The sequence below is a fragment of the Myotis nattereri genome (assembly GCF_964212035.1).
Source record: "Myotis nattereri genome assembly, chromosome: 8".
Lineage (NCBI taxonomy): Eukaryota > Metazoa > Chordata > Mammalia > Chiroptera > Vespertilionidae > Myotis > Myotis nattereri.
Window position 1 is genome coordinate 45097511 of NC_138083.1, and position 18043 is coordinate 45115553.

General features: G+C 45.7%; 1 protein-coding gene across 2 annotated transcripts in view; it reads left to right on the plus strand.

The window, feature by feature from the left end:
* Positions 1-17646, plus strand: part of TNFRSF11A (TNF receptor superfamily member 11a) — a gene marked incomplete at both ends in the record, with an annotated part of 50178 nt that extends 32532 nt beyond the window's left edge. Inside the window, 4 exons of one of the 2 annotated variants that reach the window (XM_081097654.1) lie at positions 799-912; positions 2236-2294; positions 3793-4552; positions 17342-17646. In XM_081097654.1, coding sequence (XP_080953780.1) covers positions 799-912; positions 2236-2294; positions 3793-4552; positions 17342-17646 — 1238 coding nt within the window. Of the gene's footprint in view, positions 1-798; positions 913-2235; positions 2295-3789; positions 4553-17341 lie in introns of both variants that reach the window. The other variant, XM_081097655.1, reaches the window with a different exon arrangement.
* Between the last annotated feature and the right edge of the window lie 397 nt (positions 17647-18043).

Here is an 18043-nt window from a genome sequence, read left to right on the forward strand (position 1 = left end):
TGTTAGACTATAGCTATCATTTGTAGATCAAATTAATCTTGAGTATGGTGTCAAAGAGTGATAGAAAGTGACAGTTAATGGTGGCTGCTGGTTTTGCAGGTGAGTGAGACAGTTGGAGGTGGGTCCAGATATCACAGCACATGGGATGGCATACGTGTTAAGAAGACCTTTCTAATGAAGCAAGAGGACCTGAGCCACAGAAGAACAGGGTTAATGAACTTTGACTAAGAAAATTGAGGGTTTAGATTTGACATTTGGGGAGACAGAAGATGGTGATTGAAGATGCCAGTGTTAAGGTTCTGGATATGGAGCTACACAGTCAGAGCAGCATGTTTAACAGACCATTTTTTTGAAGATCATACGAAAAATAACCAAAGGAATAAGAACGGCAACCCTGGTGCCTGTGGTTATTTAAAAAGAGGTATGATAAGGGGCTTCCTTTTGCCTCAGAGACCAGTCCCCTGGGGAGACTGAAGTGTCCATAGGTGAGCAAAGATGGAGCTGGAAGGCATGGTAAACAGGATTTGAGTTATTCTAAGTAGAAACATTTCAAGATGGTCCTGGACTGGCCTCGCTGGAGTGATGCTGGACAGTGGGACTGGGCCATGTTGGTGACTCCACCCTTTGGAACATAAATGCTCTGTGACAAACCTGCAGTCAGGGTCGGGCCTTCACACTTCTCTTATTCCAGACCAGCAGCCTTGATTCTGGGGCTTGATGTAAAGGGTTGTGTTTTTGAGCTTAGAGACAAAAATGAAATCACCTTTAATACCATTTTTAAACCTTTTTATGATACAGAGCCCCAGATTTTCTTGCCCAGTTTGATCATCCTGCTTCTCTTCGTATCTGTGGCATTAGTCGCTGTTGTCTTCTCTGCTGTGTACTACCGGAAACAAGGGAAAGCACTAACAGGTATGGTGTCTATGGGGGATTTTGAAAATGAATCTTAAAAATAGATACATTTCAAGGTATATGCTTTGGAAGATGTGTATGTTGCCTGTTGAGTACATCCAGTGATCTGCTAAAAATAAGTGCCTTGAAGTGGTTGTGCTTAAACTAAGATCAAACACCCTTTATGCCCAATTCATTGTTCTCTGGCAAAACAAATAAAATCCATTGTGCTTATTTATGTAGAAGTAAATACAAATACTCTAGGAGAAAGACAAATATTTTGACACCATTTGTAATTGTCCAGTGCTAATCTCTACAAGGAAAGAGCTACAATTTTCCTTTTATTTGGAGTACCTTTATTTTTATGTAATTTTATAATAATGAAATAATAATGATGATGATAGCAATAACTGACATGTATTGAATATTTATTCAATAAATGCATACACTGCGGTATGCATTTTACCAGTACATGTACTAACTAAATCTCCCCAACAGCACTATGAAGTAGGCACTGTTATTTCCCTGGTTTCATGGTGAGGAAACTGAGGCTCAGAGAAGTTAAGTAAACTGGGCAAGGCCACATCATAGGTGCCATTAGCTATGATTATTACTTGATTATCTTCTTATGGAGAATTGACAGCCCATGAATTCAACATTAGAATTCAGGGGAGGTGGAATAAAATTTTATCTTTGTATGATATAATTTCATAGTTTTTTTTTAAATTCATGGATTTGACTTTTTAAATGTTATCATGTCTATTTTAAAAAGTTGATGGGGATATAATTTGCATATACCACAGAACATATTCTTTTTTCCTGAGAAGCAACAGAGTATAGTGGAAAAAGATTTGGGGCCTGCTGAAACTCAGTGGGGTCTGCCGCAGCCTTCCAACATGCACCTGGCTTTTATTGTACATATATTTGAGCTGGTTTACTGGAACGTCAGGTCTCCATCACGGTGTCTCCTTTCCCCTACAATGCCCACCCTAGGCCCTTGTAGTCAAAGATTAATTGCTAAAGGTCTTAGAGTGACTGTCTTCCTATCAGCAGTTCCGATACTCTCAAATGTGTCCCAAGGTATTCAATGGAACATTAGTATATCGTATTTGGCTTTGCATGGATCAGAAAGTTTTGTTTTTGATGGAGCAGGATGAGTAAGATGTCTTTATAGTGTTTAAACAGGTTGATTTGCTTTTGAATGTTTTCACTCTCAAGAAGTCTCTCTGAAAAACTTACAGAGGGTTATGTATAAAGATAATACTGAACTGACATAGTGGTCAGTGATATTGAATTAGAAATAGGAAGTACTATGAAGATCTTATCTTTGCTTTGTTTTTCTAGCTAATTTGTGGCGCTGGGTCAATGAGACATGCGGCCGCCTAAGTGGAAATAAGGTAAATGTAAAAGTCTTAAATGCTCCTTGTAGTACTTTTAACAGTTAGGCTGAGATAGTTCTTAGTCAAATATTGAGCCCCGTTGTGAGGAACTTTCTTGAGGGGATGGGACCCCAAATCCCAGAGCTGGTCCCCACAGAATAACCCAAAGCCCAGGTCAGTACTCTTCCTAAATGCTGCTTTCTTTGTATTGCATTCCATTTCTGCCACCTCTGTGTACAGATATTAATTATATTCTTTTTAGTGCCAATCATAACTGCCTATTACAGATTCCAGAGGAAAGAGCTTCCATTTTCTTTTACTTTGTAGTTAGTTATTTTGATAACTATTAATTTTGATATCATTTCAGAATTATAGAGAAGCAGTGAGAATAGTACAAAGAACTTTCACATACCCTATTCTCAGGTCTACCAGTTGTCTAGACATATTGCTATATTATTTGTGCTCTCTTTTTAAAAAAAATATTTTTTATTGATTTCAGAGAGGAAGGGAGAAGGAGAGAGAGCTAGAAACATCAATGATGAGAGAGAATCATTGATTGGCTGCCTCCTGCCATGCTCCACGTTGGGGATTGAGCCTGCAACTAGGGCATATTCCCTGACCGAGAATTAAACTGTGACCTCCTGATTCATAGGTCAACACTCAACCACTGAGCCATAACTGGCCGGGCTGTGCTCTCTATGTGTGTATCTGTATATATTTTTTTCTTGAACCATTTTAGAGTGAATTGTGCTCCAGTATCCTTAAATACATCATTGTGAATTTCTTAAGAACAAGGACATTCTTTTATATAACCAGAGTTCATTTATCAAAATCAAGAATTTCAATAGTGGTACAATACTATTATCAAACCCGCATTTGATATTGAAATTTCACTAGTTATCTCACTATGTCCTTTAAATCTATCTTCTTAGGTATAAAAATGTATAAATTTTAAACCACGACGAGCTCATACTGATTTCTCCACTTCCTGTCCCAGCAGCACTTTCTGATCTTTCCCTGTTCATTGAATCATGTTTTCTCCAACAGCAGAAAACCTGCCTCTATTATTCTCAATTCCAGGGTACATAGAAAGTACTTTCAATTACTAAACCCTACCACAACAAAAACCAAAACGACTAACTTTGAGTTCAGTATTTCCTTAGAGGGGTGTGTGTGTGTGTGTGTGTGTGTGTGTGTGTGTGTGTGTGTGTGTTTTAATTTAGATTGAAAGTCTGTAGTCAAAATTCCGTGTTGTGGAGTTATTTGGGTTGACTCCTGCCCTTGTTTCAACGTGAACATGCTATTCATGTGAAATGCAGTTAGATTGCACTTGTTGCTGGTTGCATTCTACGTTAGGGCTCTTCCCCACTCTCTGATTTTAAATGACACGAGTTGCTACACAGTGAGTGTTCCACCTGTTCTTGTGATGGTGGAAATAAACCCCATTTTCGGCAGTGCTTAGCAGAACCCTGTTCTAATAGCTGAGTATCAATCCTTCTGCCTCCCGAATGTCACTCAGCAGGAACCCTCAGGAAGCAATTTTAGCCGCACTCCCATGGAAGCCTCGAGCCAGCGGGAACTTTGCGACGGGGTCCTACTGCTGACCCTGGAAGAGAAGGTGTTTTCGGAAGACCTGTGCTGGCCGGAAGGAGCCGGGGTCTGCGGGGGCGCGTGTGCAGGCTGCGCCCAGGCAGAAGACACCAGGATGCTCACCTTGGTCAGCGAGATGGAGGGCGACTCCTTCAAGCAGATTCCCATGGAAGACGAGTATGTGGATCGGCCTCCCCAGACACCAGCCTCCTTACTGGGCCTCACTGGGCCGGGAAGCAGATCCACACCCCCTTTCCCGGAGCCCCTGGAGGTGGGGGAGGATGACAGTTTAAGCCAGGCCTTCACCGGAACAGAGACCCTGCCCGATTCCAAAAGCTGCAATTTGGCCGAGCCGCCATGCAGGACCGATTGGATTCCCATGTCCTCCGAAAAGTACTTGCAGAAAGAAGTGGAGGGCGGCAACTGTCCCCACTGGGCGGCCTCCACCTTGGCAGATGGCTGCGCAGGCTGCGGGAACCCTTCTGGGGAGGACCGGGAGCCCTTTCTGGGTTTTCCAAAAAGTGGACCCTTGCCCCAATGCGCCTACGGCATGGGCCTTCCGCCTGAAGAAGCAGCTGAAGAGGCGGAGGGTGGAGGCCAGCCCTGGGATGAGGCTGATGCGCGGCCTCCCAGCTCCAGCAGGGGAGGCCCTGGGTCTGGAAGCCCCTCCAGTGAGCAGCCGCCTGCATCTGGTAAGTGGCTCTCTTGGTCTCTCCTTTCTAAGCAAAAAGGCGTGTTCATGGTACAGGGCTTGGGGGTGAGTGTCACCGGTCATTCAGGGAGAAGCAAAGCCGACATCGGAGACATTCAGCTCTCCCATCTTCTTTGTGAGGACTATTTACAGGATGGGTTGTGTCTCAGGCCTGGGGTTGGGTTTGTGAACTGTGCACTGTCCTGTCGCTTCATTTCTACATGTCCCTTTTGTGCTCGGGCCTCTCATGATGGGATTAGGCCTCAAAGTCCAGCATTGACCCACCGAAGTCAACATTGACCTCAGGCCTGGCTGACAGCTAAGCATTCCCTCAGATTTCTAGTTTTGTTGTTGTTTTAAAGCTATCTAGGTCTCAAATCACCTCCCATAGAAGCTCTTATAAATTTCAGGAGAATAAACAAAATTGTGTAGTTAATCCTTATTAATTAATATTTATTGAGAGTAGCTTGTTGGTTCTATACCAGGTGAACAAAGCAGTAAAGTGTTCCTTAATGCTTTCTGTGCGAAATCCCTTCTGTAACCACCACATATATTGATGGCATCTGGAGAATAATTTTACAATTAAAAATCATTATAGAGATTTATTATGTACATTTACTGCACCACTGTTTGAGCGTGAATAAGCCCACCAATTATATTAAAAGTTTTTTGTTTTTTTCTGGAGGGGAAAACACCTTCTGTCTTATATAGTTACAAGGAATCATGCTGCATGGTGAGGGCTCCCTCTCACTCAACATGTGTGTGGGGGTGAGAGTAAGGAGTGTCAGGATCTCTTTGAGAATCTTCTGGAAGCTATAGACACTCTCCAGAAAAATGAATATATGGATATATACTATTTAAGGGGTTGCACAGAATCCTCCGACCCTCTCCCCCACAAGCCCCCCCCCCCCAATAAAAAAGCCCATCCATGGACTACCCTGACCCTGGGCTATTTTTTCTTTTTCTTTCCGACTCCTTTATTTACTACAAATGGTGCTACAGCCGGTCTTTGAATTATTTCATAACCCTGGATAGTTCAGTCCCTGCCCTAAACACAGAGACGAGGCTGATGATGCCCCTGGCTTATCTGGGAGAAGAGTGTACTTGAATCTGCTTTCTAAGTTTTGTGGTTTTGCTACAACCACTGATGTGTAAACTCTATAATATCAATTCTCAGTCAGACCCAGAGGAGGGCTATTTTTCAAAGAACTGATGTGTTTTTCCTTCAGAACACCTCCACAGTTTTTAAAGACGTTAAGGACTTTCCATTACTAAAAGTTCAGCTCTATTGTTCTGTTTTTGTTGTTTTTTGTTAATCCTCACCCGGGGATATTTTTCCATTGATGTATAGAGAAAATGGAAGGAAGGGGGAGAGACAGAGAGAGGGAAACCACAATGTGAGAGAGACACATTGATTGGTTGTCTCCTCTACACGCCCTGACTGGGGCTGGGGAATTGAGCATGCAATCGAAGTATGTGCCCTTGACGAGAGTCAAACTTAGGACTCTTCAGTCCCTGAGCCAAACAGGCGAGGGCTATTCTGTTTCTTTTTAGTAGTGACTTTTCTTCCCATTGAACACTAGTGTGGGGGGCAGAGGAGACTGGGGAGGAAGAAGCTCAGCATAGCAGAGGCCATGGCTTAGTAACACTGCCAGGGGCAGACCTGTTTTTCAATTGGTGACACCAGGAAGGTGATGTTGGCCGCTGTGCCAGAATCATCGATGGTTCCTGGAAGAACAGTGCTGGCCACATTTGAGATTTTGTTTTTCTCAGTGTCATGAAACCCAAAGCCAGATCTGTGTTCTCCCTTGACATAAAGAGTTAAAACGGTGCCCTCATCTCATTTTCGTTATCTTTTATTTCTCCAGCTTTAACCATATGGGCATGGAGGAAAGGGAAAGAAAAAGTGTGTCATCAACTAAGTTGTGTTAATTTCCAAAGAGCTTATGTTGCTTTTTCTGTCCTGTCTGGTGCTTAGTCGTGCAACACATCCGTAGAGATGCTGCCTGTGGATGCCAGCAAGCGGGCCAAGTTCATTTTTGCCTGAGCAGCAGCAGCAGCCAGATTGATTTTTGAGGCTGTTCCTTCCATAATTACTTCTACATGAACAGGCCTTCTGGTTTCTGGTCAAAATAGCACGTTCTCATTATTGCCTTTTTTTAATTGTCATGATTTGTGTTCTATAAAATGTGTGAAAGAGGATGAGCTTGGGTGAAAGATAAGAGGCGGTGGCTAATCCTATTTGAGCTTCTAAAAGCCACTGTGCTCTCGGGACTTAAAGTGGCGTTTTTATTGGGTGTTGGATTTTTATGTGTGGGTGTTTTAAAAACATACAACCAATTGAAGTGGTTTCTAGAGAAATGACAATGACTAGTCACTTCCTCAGTAGAAAAGAGTATCTCCTTGGCACCCAGGATCCTTTTGAGGAGAATCATGGTTCTTCAAAGAGCTCTACCAGTCTATTTTTTAAAAGTAATACTCAATGTCAAGGCTATTTTAGCAATGTTATAACTCTTATTAAAGACCAGTGAGAATTATTAGCCAAAACCAATGAAGGGGGAAAACATAGTTTGGGTTATCTATAATAATAAAAATGTAATATGCTAATTAGACTGGGCAGCTGAACGACCTTCTGGATGTCCTTCCAGATGACCTTCTGGATGAAGCCACAGCGGCGGGGACCGAGACAGAGGTAGTTAGGGGTGATCAGGCAGGCAGGCGAGTGGTTAGGAGTCAGCAGTCCTGAATTGGGAGAGGGATGTCTGACTGCCAGCTTAGGCCCGATCCCTGCAGGATCCCTGTGGATTCGGGCCTAAACCGGCAGTCAGACATCCCCCGAGGGGGCCTGGATTGCGAGAGGGTGCAGGCCGGACTGAGGGACCCCCAACCCCCCATGCACTAATTTCATGCACTAGGCCTCTAGTGTCATATATAATCATGTCTTAAATTTACATTTTACATTATTATCCTTTTGCCATGATATTGGTTACCTTGGTTGCAAGCCCTTTTGCCTGGAGTTTGGATAATTCTCCCTATATCTAGAAAAGTAGTTCATGTCAAAGAAAAAACAACTGATTATATTTTTATTATTATAATTTTTTAATTGTTGTGGGTTTTTTTTCTTCTAAATTCCTTCACCTTTTTCACCCAGCCCCACAATCCCTCCTTCCCTCTGACAACTGTCAGTCTGTTCTCTGTATCTATGTGCCTGTTTCCATTTTGTTACTTTATTTTGTTCTTTAGATTCCACTTATGAGTGAAACCATATGTTACTTGTCTTTCTCTGACTAGCTTATTTCACTTAGCATAATACTCTCCAGGTCCATCCATGCTGTCCCAAAGGTAAGATTTCCTTGTTTTTTATAGCTACATAGTATTCCATTGTGTAACTGTACCACAGCTTTTTGTATGGACTCTTGGGCTGCTTCCACATCTTGACTATTGTAAATAATACTGCAATGAACATAGGGTGCACTTATTTTGAATTAGTGCTTCAGGTTTCTTCATATATATTCCCAGAAGTGGAATTGCTGGGTCATAAGACAGTTCCATTTTTAATTTATTTTTTATTTTTTAGTAAATCTTTATTGTTCAGATTATTACATTTGTTCCTCTTTTTTTCCCCCCATAGCTCCCCTCCACCCAGTTCCCACCCCACCCTCTGCCCTTACCACCCCACTGTCCTCATCCCTAGGTGCACAATTTTTGTCCAGTCTCTTCCCACATCTCCCACACCCCTTTCCCCACCAAGTCCATTCCCTTTCTATGTCCCTGATTCTATTATAATCACCAGTTCATTCTGTTCATCAGATTATTTATTCACTTGATTCTTAGATTCACTTGTTGATAGATGCATATTTGTTGTTCATAATTAGTATCTTTACCTTTTTCTTCTTCTTCCTCTTCTTAAAGGATACCTTTCAGCATTTCATATAATACTGGTTTGGTGGTGATGAACTCCTTTAGCTTTTCCTTATCTGTGAAGCTCTTTATCTGACCTTCAGTTCTGAATGATAGCTTTGCTGGATAAAGTAATCTTGGTTGTAGGTTCTTGGCATTCATCACTTTGAATATTTCTTGCCACTCCCTTCTGGCCTGCAAAGTTTCTGTTGAGAAATCAGCTGACAGTCGTATGGGTACTCCCTTGTAGGTAACTAAGTTTCTTTCTCTTGCTGCTTTTAAGATTCTCTCTTTGTCTTTTGCTCTTGGCATTTTAATTATGATGTGTCTTGGTGTGGTCCTCTTTGGATTCCTTTTGTTTGGGGTTCTCTGTGCTTCCTGGACTTGTAAGTCTATTTCTTTCCCCATGTAGGGGAAGTTTTCTGTCATTATTTCTTCAAATAGGTTTTCAATATCTTGCTCTCTCTCATCTTCTGGCACCCCTATAATTCGGATGTTGGTACGCTTGAAGCTGTCCCAGAGACTCCTTACACTATCTTCGTATTTTCGGATTCTTTTTTCATTTTGCTTTTCTGGTTGGGTGTTTTTTGCTTCTTCGCATTTCAAATCTTTGCCTTGATTCTTGTGCTCCTCTGGTCTGCTGTTGGGAGTCCGTATAATATTCGTTATTTCAGTCTGTGTATGCTTAATTTCTAGTTGGTTCTTTATCACATCATCGAGGGTCTCATTAGATTTCTTGAGGATCTCAATAACTTTATCGGCGGCTTCTAGACAGTTCTTGAGAGACCTTAAAAGTGTGGTTCTGAACTCAATATCCTCCATTGACAGTTTTGTCCTGTTTCTTTGTCTCCGCATTTTTTATGCTTTCTTGGTGCAGCCCCTAGTGGTCTTTGTGCACAGTCTTGTTGTAGTTAATCCTTGATTGTTGTAGTTAATACTAGGGGGATTTGACCTCCAGGCCAACTGGCTGTGAGAATCAGCTGTGTCTGCAGTGGGAAAACTTCTGTCCTCTAGGGAGGTGCTAATCTAGCGTTTGCCTGAGACTATCTGGCAAATGGCTCTGCGCAGGGCTTGGGCGGGGCGGGTCGCACGAGATCAACAGAGCGGGTGGAGGGAGCAGTTATGGCTGCTCTCAGTCCCGTCCCCAGAGGCTCTGCCTCTCAGAGTCCCAGCAACCGCTGCAAACCTCGGAGAGAAAGCTGCCCTCGTGTTCCGACCGATGCCAGACAGTCCCGCTTCCTCCGTTTGAGTCTGGGTCCCTAGAGACTCGCCCAGAACTGGAGCTCAGAATCTGAGACTCCCTCCCAATTGAAAACGACAACCGCGCCCTCAGCCGACAGCCCGCTCCACGTGTACCTCCGCACCTTTGTATTTTCTGCACTGCGCCTCCTCTGAGTCTCGTATGCTGTTCTCTTTCCTTCTAGTTGAAGAATTTCCCCTCAGCCAGTCTTCCTGTGGTTCTGCGCGATGTCCGTTCTGTCTTTTAGTTGTATATGTGAAGTGGTTGTTCAAGGCAGCAAACTCCGGTGTTTACCTATGCCGCCATCTTGGTTTTTCTCCCATTTTTAATTTTTTGAGGACACTCCATGCTGCTTTCCACAGTGGCTCCACCAGTCTGCATTCACACCAGCAGTGCACAAGGATTCCCTTTTCTTCACATCCTCGCCAGCACTTGTTCTTTGTAGCAACTGCTTATAATTAATGTGTCTAGAGCTGGCCAGTGGCTTCCTTTTGGCTCCTGAAACCACTTAGTGAGTCCAGCCACTCCTGAGCTGGAGAGAGTTGTTTATTTACAGGCCCACAATGATTCCTAATGAACCCCAGCTGCATATTTCTTTTTCTACCAAATCTTTATTGAGGGTCCACTGAGCCACGGAGACTTGAATAAAGCTTGGGAACCAAGTAGGGATTGAAGTCAGGGAATGGATAACACAAAAGGAATCCATAATTTGAGAAGACAAAGCCCTCCACTGCCCACCTCCCTCTAGCCTCTCATCTGTTGTTCCTCTTCACCCACCTAAGTTTTGGCCAATGTCAGCCCCTTTTACAGGGACACCTCTCGCTAAATTGTTCCCTTTTCCAGAGCAGACCGTTCTAGTCCCAGCTCAAATGCAACTTCCTAAACCAGGGATGGCAGGCATGCTGCTGCGTGGCTGCTGTCCCCTTCTGTGCCCTGGGAAGCCCTTCACAATTGGTCCTGGAGTCTTTCTGACTGAGCCTGGTACCTTCACACCTTTACCAACAACCCATCTCTTGGTAGCCACAAGCAATCATAGGAATTACCATGACCTTTGCCACACCTGACCTTTCCAATCTCCCAAGGTGGCTTGGTCACTGTATGTTAAGTGTTTATAAGTGCATGCATGCATTCATTCATTCATCCAGTCATGAATAACTAGAGCAGTGGTCAGCAAACTGCGGCTCGCGAGCCACATGCGGCTCTTTGGCCCCTTGAGTGTGGCTTTTCCACAAAATATCGACTTCTGCGCATGGGCCACGAAGTTTCAATCGCACTGTACGTGCGCGCCCGCATGTGGTATTTTGTGGAAGAGCCACACTCAAGGGGCCAAAGAGCCACATGTGGCTCGCGAGCCACAGTTTGCTGACCACTGAACTAGAGCAGGGATCCTCAAACTTTTTAAACAGGGGGCCAGTTCACTGTCCCTCAGACCGTTGGAGGGCCAGACTATAGATTAAAAAAAAAACTATGAACAAATTCCTATGCACACTGCACATATCTTATTTTGAAGTATTTGCATGTGGCCCGCGGGCCGTAGTTTGAGGACTCCTGAGCTAGAGAAACAGAAACCAGAGCTCCCTGTTTGTTTTCCAACTCACTCTTAGCTTTCCACTTCCTCAGTCTGTTCTGGGGAGAAGGGGAGGGGATGGGAGGAGTAGGGGATGGAAGGACTGACTGCCCTGGGCAGACCTAGATGTCCTGGGTAGAGGACACACAGACACAAGTGGCAGAGGTCACCAAGGCCGATGTCCGGCAGCCAAGGGCACTGGAGGATGAGGTTACATGCCTGGCCCCCTAGGTTCCCCGTCTGCAGTCTCCCCTCCCTGGGCCTCACCCTCTCTTGAAGTGACTATTCTTGACCATCCATTCCCATTTTCAAAGGGCAGATAAAAGATTTTCCTACCCCAATTTTCTTCCATTTTCTTCCCTTCCCCCCATGTGAAGGGCTGCCCAGGGCACAGAAGGGAACAGCAGCCACACAGCAGCATGCCTGCCATCCCTGGTTTAGGGAGCAGCATTTGAGCTGGGACTGGAACTGTGTGCTCTGGAAAAGGGGACCCTGTAGAGACAGGGAGAGGTGTTCCTGTAGAAGACAGTCCTCTATTTCTTCTCTCTCCTGCTGGAATGTCATCCACTAACTTGTGTTTCACTTTTAGCTAAGGGCTCATTGATTCTATAAGTTCAAAATATTTCATAATTTTGTTATTTGGAAATAATAATGAGCATTCATTTATGCTAAAGTCAATGCTCTATTTTAAAATATATGAAAAATTAATTCACTGTATACTTTTAATTCAGTCCTGCTTGCCTTCTCTCTGTTCTAATGCGGCTCATTTTGGAAGGGTTTCATTCATAAGCCATTGTAAGTAATTTTCAAGCATGATTCAGAATGGAACTATTAAATACTGCTTCCCTTCCCTGATCATTATACACCAGTTTCTTCCAAATGCATTTCCATCAAAAGGAAAGTCACATGAGAAGCATATGGATTAAATATAAAACCAGTTTTTAAGAAATTCGGAAGGCACCCAGGGTAGCTGGATAGCTGGAGCATATTTGTGTATATTTTCAGTTCTCTTCCTCCAAAGAATATCTGACTGACAGCTGGATGGTCTTATTTGCTATAGTTCTTGTGATTTAATATTCATAAATTATGCATTTTAAACGACGTAATAAGCTTTTGAGAAGAGAAGAATGCATCCCCTTGCTTATAAATGTAAATTCTGTGAGGAATTCAGTTCTAAAAAGGAAGCTGCTTCTCTCTGCCTGAGAAATAGAGAGTCCATCGAGCCCCTATAAAAGCAAGGACCCCACTTTCTGATCGTGAAGGGCCACTTTATTTGTTCATTGTTTCTGTTAAACTAAATGCTACTTTTACCTTTCTCCAGTTACCTGGACATTCTTCTGGTTAAGTCACATTAAATATTCATGTTAAGCCAAGTAACCTGTTTTGAATGTTAGAAACCCTTCAACATGGCTAATTTACTAAATAACCTCATGTCCTCTGGCTCCCACATCATACTCTTGGGTAGCCTTCAGATACAATTTGATCAGTCGACGTAAGACTGTTTTGACATCCTGCTTATCTCCCTGCAGAGCCTGGACCTGAAGCCAAGGCTCCTCTCCCCTTAAATCACTAGCAGGGATATGACTTCATGTGTTTACTGTGTGTTGGAGAATCTTCAATGTGCCCCCAGAATAAGGGCAAATCCAGACCCGGGAGAGTTAGCTGCTCTGCTGAGCGAGGGGCAGTACCCAGGCCAGCCCAGAAGGTTGCATGGGAAGGACACCGGGTCTGTGCAGGAGGTGATGTCTACCATGACCTGGGAGTCCCTTCTCCTCTGCCAGCTGTCTCAGGAAGTTAGTCTTTGCTCTCACCCATTCTTTTGTGAGCCAAGTTCTTTGTTTCACATGCCTCCAACCCCATCTTTTTCTGCAAGTGAAATAAATTTAAAATAAATACCTGGTAGGGGAAAGCTGCCAGAAAGGCAGCTGAGAAGAGCAAGGAAGAGGGACATAGGGCCCTTACTCTGCTTGGATTCCTAGAGACTCTATGGCAGCCGTGGGCAAACTACGGCCCGCGGGCCGGATCCGACCCATTTGAAATGAATAAAACTAAAAAAAAAAAAAGACCGTACCCTTTTATGTAATGATGTTTACTTTGAATTTATATTAGTTCACACAAACACTCCATCCATGCTTTTGTTCCGGCCCTCCGGTCCAGTTTAAGAACTCATTGTGGCCCTCGAGTCAAAAAGTTTGCCCACCCTGCTCTATGGGCTAAATGCCTCAGGCCTCTTTAAGGCATCTTAGATAAGCCTCATCTGCACCATCCCCTTTTCATACCCCCCCCCCCCTTACAGCTGTGATAGAGGAAGGAGTCCCCTCTATCAACAGATCCTCCTGGGCTTTCTTGGTGCTCAGTGGAAAGAGTTACCCCTTTGGGGCCAGAGTATTAATGGCAGAAACCATGGCAACCATGCTGACCCAGAAGCCCTGCAGCACCCAGCTGGTCATGCAGCCTGCTGGCGTGGCAACCTAATTGACCATCCAAGGTCTTGCCATCTCGGGTTAGCTTTCATAACCCTGCAAAACATTTCTCTTCCAAAAGATAAAGAGCACATTTTAAGGAATTACTATATATATATATTATTGATTTTTTACAGAGAGGAAGGGAGAGAGATAGAGAATTAGAAACATCGATGAGAGAGAAACATCGATCAGCTGCCTCCTGCACATCTCCCACTGGGGTTGTGCCTGCGACCCAGGTTCATGCCCTTTAACCAGAATCGAACCTAGGACCCTTCAGTCCGCAGGCCAATGCTCTATCCACTGAGCCAAACCGGTTTCAGCTAAGGAATTACTACTTTTAAGCAAGGACAATTCAGGACTGATGGATATTATAGGATTAAGATACTACCAACTCATTCTAAACTGTGATCTGTTGGAGTTCTACATTCACCTCATAGCTGACTTGCATGACAAGAAATGAGACTACAGTGGGGCCTTGACTTACGAGTTTAATTCGTTCCAAGACCGAGCTCGTTAACTCAAATTACTCTATCAACTCAGTGCAAAAAATCTGCCGAGAGACAGCTGGTATCTCAAAACTCGTTAGTCGGGACACTCGTAAGTCAAGGCCCCACTGTATAGGGTTTTGTGTAGAATTACATAGATGAGTGTTCAAACCAAAGGCAGTCAAAATGATGGATTCTTCCCACAATGAAAACAAAATGTTGGTTAGATTTCTAGGAAAACATGCCCTTTCAACCTTCAAGATGGATTGAGATCCCCCAACAAGACGGAGATGGAAAGAGTATTACTGCTCAGTGCATTCCCCAAATCTGATTCCTTGAGAGTTCAAGAGCACTAATACTACTACATTCTGGGACCAGTAATACCATCTTTGCACCTGTGACCAATTCTTTGCTGTTTCCCAAGTATTATCAAATCTATTGTCTCGTTTGACCCTCATGCTGTCCTGCGGGGTGTTCACACATTCATTTATTCATTCATTGAATCATTATTGGATGCCTTCTCAGGCGGCTGCACCCTGCCAGGCTAGCAGGGCTTGAAGACTGATGCTCATTTCCTAAATGAGCAGCTGAGGTCTGGACAGTTGTTAGGTGGTTGGTCCCACATTCCAAGGCTAGTGGGGGCAGAGTCAGGACAAGACCAGAGAGCTTTCAGATCCCTGCACTCTCTTCTGTCCCCTCCCCCTCCCGTCCTCAGCCAGCCACTGAAACCACCATCCTTTAATCACCAGTTATGTACCTTCTGCTCTGCAGAGACTGAGATGCCAGGATGACATTGATGTTATGAGATTATTTGCACATGAGTCTGCATTATGACAAGCCATGAAAAGAATGTCAAACACAAGAGGGAAAAAGACAGCAAACCTGAGTGCTCACAGGCCAAGTACCTGGGAGCTGGTGTCTGCAATGCAGCCAGCCTGGCATGAAGGAGCACTCAGTGAGTCCTGGATGGGTGGTGTTTCTATCACTATTGTTCCCGTAATGGGAGCTCTCCGATCTCCATTTATCCCACAGACTGGCCCACACTCTCCTTTCCCTCTGGAAAGTAAGCTGACAGAAGCCCACAGCACACTGATTACTCACAAGTAAGGGGTCACTCTGGAATGCCCAGGCCCTTCTGCTCCCGCCTGGTGAGAATCATGCTTCCTGCACTTCAGTCCTGAGAATGTGCGCTGATCCCGTTGTAATTAGAAAATTACCTGCTCTATTAACCAGTCAAAAATGAGGTGGATAAGCATGAAAATTATTTCTGTGAAAACTGTTACATGTTTCAGGACAATTAAAAAAAGGACATACTTGAGAACTAACTTGGTAACTGGTGGGAGCAGAAAGACAGGCATGCTAGGAAGCAAGCCCCTAGCTTCGAGTTCCCTGTATGTTAGGAGCACCTGTCAGTCTGTTTCAGAGGGAACAGAGAATGTGGGCCTATCCAGCTAGTTGGTGAATGGAAATACTAACTGACCTCCCCCATGTTGCGGGGGGGGGGGGGGGGGGCGAGGGGGCGGGGTTATTAAGCAAATACCACCCCACCCCCACTACCCATCTTGGAATATACCCCGTACGAATGTCTAAGGGAGAAATAGCATGAGTCACAAATCTTCCCATGTGACTTTCCGTTTGTTGCTCACATTTGAAATCCCAGCATTTTCATGGGCCACTGTGCCCCAGTCCTGGCGTCCCTGCAGGTACCCCGTGGGGGAAGGGAGGGCTCCCCACAGGAATAGCCTGTGTGCCGTTGGTATTTATTAGACCACCCAACACATGCCTTCCCCGTTTGGAGAGGATCTCTTCACATGGGCTGGCGACAGAACCAATTTTATTTCTGTGAATTATTATCAGGCTTTGTCACAATAGAGAAGAAGGAAGGTGAGGAAGCTCACCTCCCCTGGGCAGGCATCGGTCCTGCTTGTGATGCTGCGTGTTGGGGGCAGTTCTGTGTCTCCTTGGTTTGTGGCATTTACTTTCAGTTCAGAGCATCAGTCTTTAAAATAGAAGAAGCATAAGAGGTAGCAGGTTTCCTAGCATTTGTTGACCCTCCTATTTGTTTTTCAAAAGGCCCGTTAATTAAAGACTAGCTAAATCTGCTCACTCGCTGGCTAAATCTGCTCACTTGGGAAGAACACTCCTCAACATTCAAAAGGAAAGTGATTTATAGGATTCATTTTTTTTCCCATTTTAGTTTTCTGAATCCCCCTCCCCCTCCCCCTCCCCCAGGTTTAAAAAAAAGCCAAGGAAATTGATTAACCTCTGCTGAATATGAACCGGAGTGGCCCCATGGCCCTCTAGGCTGAGCCATTAGGGACCTCCAGGGAAGGTGGGAGGTGGGCATCCAGGGTGACAGAGGCCTCAGAGCGAGAGTGGTCAGAGAGCAGGCTGGGCTGAGGGGGGCTCCAGGAGCCTCACAGGTGACAACCTTCCCTCCAGCCCTCACTGCCCTTCCTGATACACTGGCACACAGCAGGACCGTTGGCTGTTCGCTGCACAGGGATCACAAGTGGGCACAGGAACCCTTTTGTAGCATCTCAATCTTGTCTGTGATTCTACAGCCCCGGTGCCTTCCTGCTAGTATTCCCAGAGTTCCGTGCGGCAAGTGACAAAATTTGAGTGGGGCCCATTGCCTGGCTTATCTCCCCTTGTCTTCACCCTTCTCTTCTCTCTTGTTCCCTTGTCTTCTGTCCCTCTCCCTTCTTCCTGGGCCTGTCAGGCCTGCTGAGAGGACGGATAAAGAACTCCTGGGTGGCCCTAACAGGTTTGGCTCAGTGGATAGAGCCTCGGCCGGCAGACTAAAGGGTCCCAGGTTCGATTCCGGTCAAGGGCATGTACCTCGGTTGCTGGCACATCCCCAGTGCGGGAGGCAGCTGATCAATGTTTCTCTCCCATCGATGTTTCTAACTCTCTATCCCTCTCCCTTCCTCTCTGTAAAAAAATCAATAAAATATATTTTTAAAAAACCCACAAACCTCCTGGGTGTGCCCGGTGCATGTAGGAGACCTGTCGGTGAGGAGAGGCCGCCCTCGCCCCTCCATTCATTGGGAAACTTCCCTTTCACAAGACCCCGTTCTCACCGCGAATGGATGACTCACCTCTGCGTGTTCTCTCTTCCTCTCCCCTGTAGGAAATGTGACTGGAAACAGTAACTCCACGTTTATTTCCAGCGGGCAGGTGATGAATTTCAAGGGGGACATCATCGTGGTCTACGTCAGTCAGAACTCCCAGGAGGGCCCGGCGGGGCCAGGCGGTGGCGCTGGGGAGCCGGTGGGTCACCCGGTGCAGGAGGAGAGCCCGCCGTGCTGCGACTCGTTCGCGGGCCTCGGGCCGCGCTTCCCGGACACGTGCAGCGCCCCCGAGCCCGACAAGGCTTCGCGGCCGGTGCAGGAGCAGGGAGAGGCCGAGGCCCGCGCGCCCGGGGCGCAGCGCTGAGCGCCCGCTACCCGCTGTGGCTCTCGGCGCTCCTCGGATCGGGGATGCTGCCGGCTCAGCCGCGACTTCCCGGCCGTCAGCCCACCCTCCGCAGCCCACCCTCTGGCCATCAGCACCACAGGGACCTGTACCTACCTGGAGGTGCGGGCCGTGTGGGCCAGGAGCACCTGCACCTGGGCGGGGCGGGGCGGGGCGGGGGCCGGGGGCGGGGGCGGAGGGCGGGGCACGGCCCGGGATCGGCCTGCACGCTGCTCCATGCGGTACATCTGCCTCCAGTTACCTGACATTCTCCACCCACCGTGCTATTCGTTGAATCGGGGCTTTTTAAAAACGCAAATGTGTTTTCACCACTCATTGGCGTGCAGTCACATACCAGCTGATGACTCAGGTACACGTT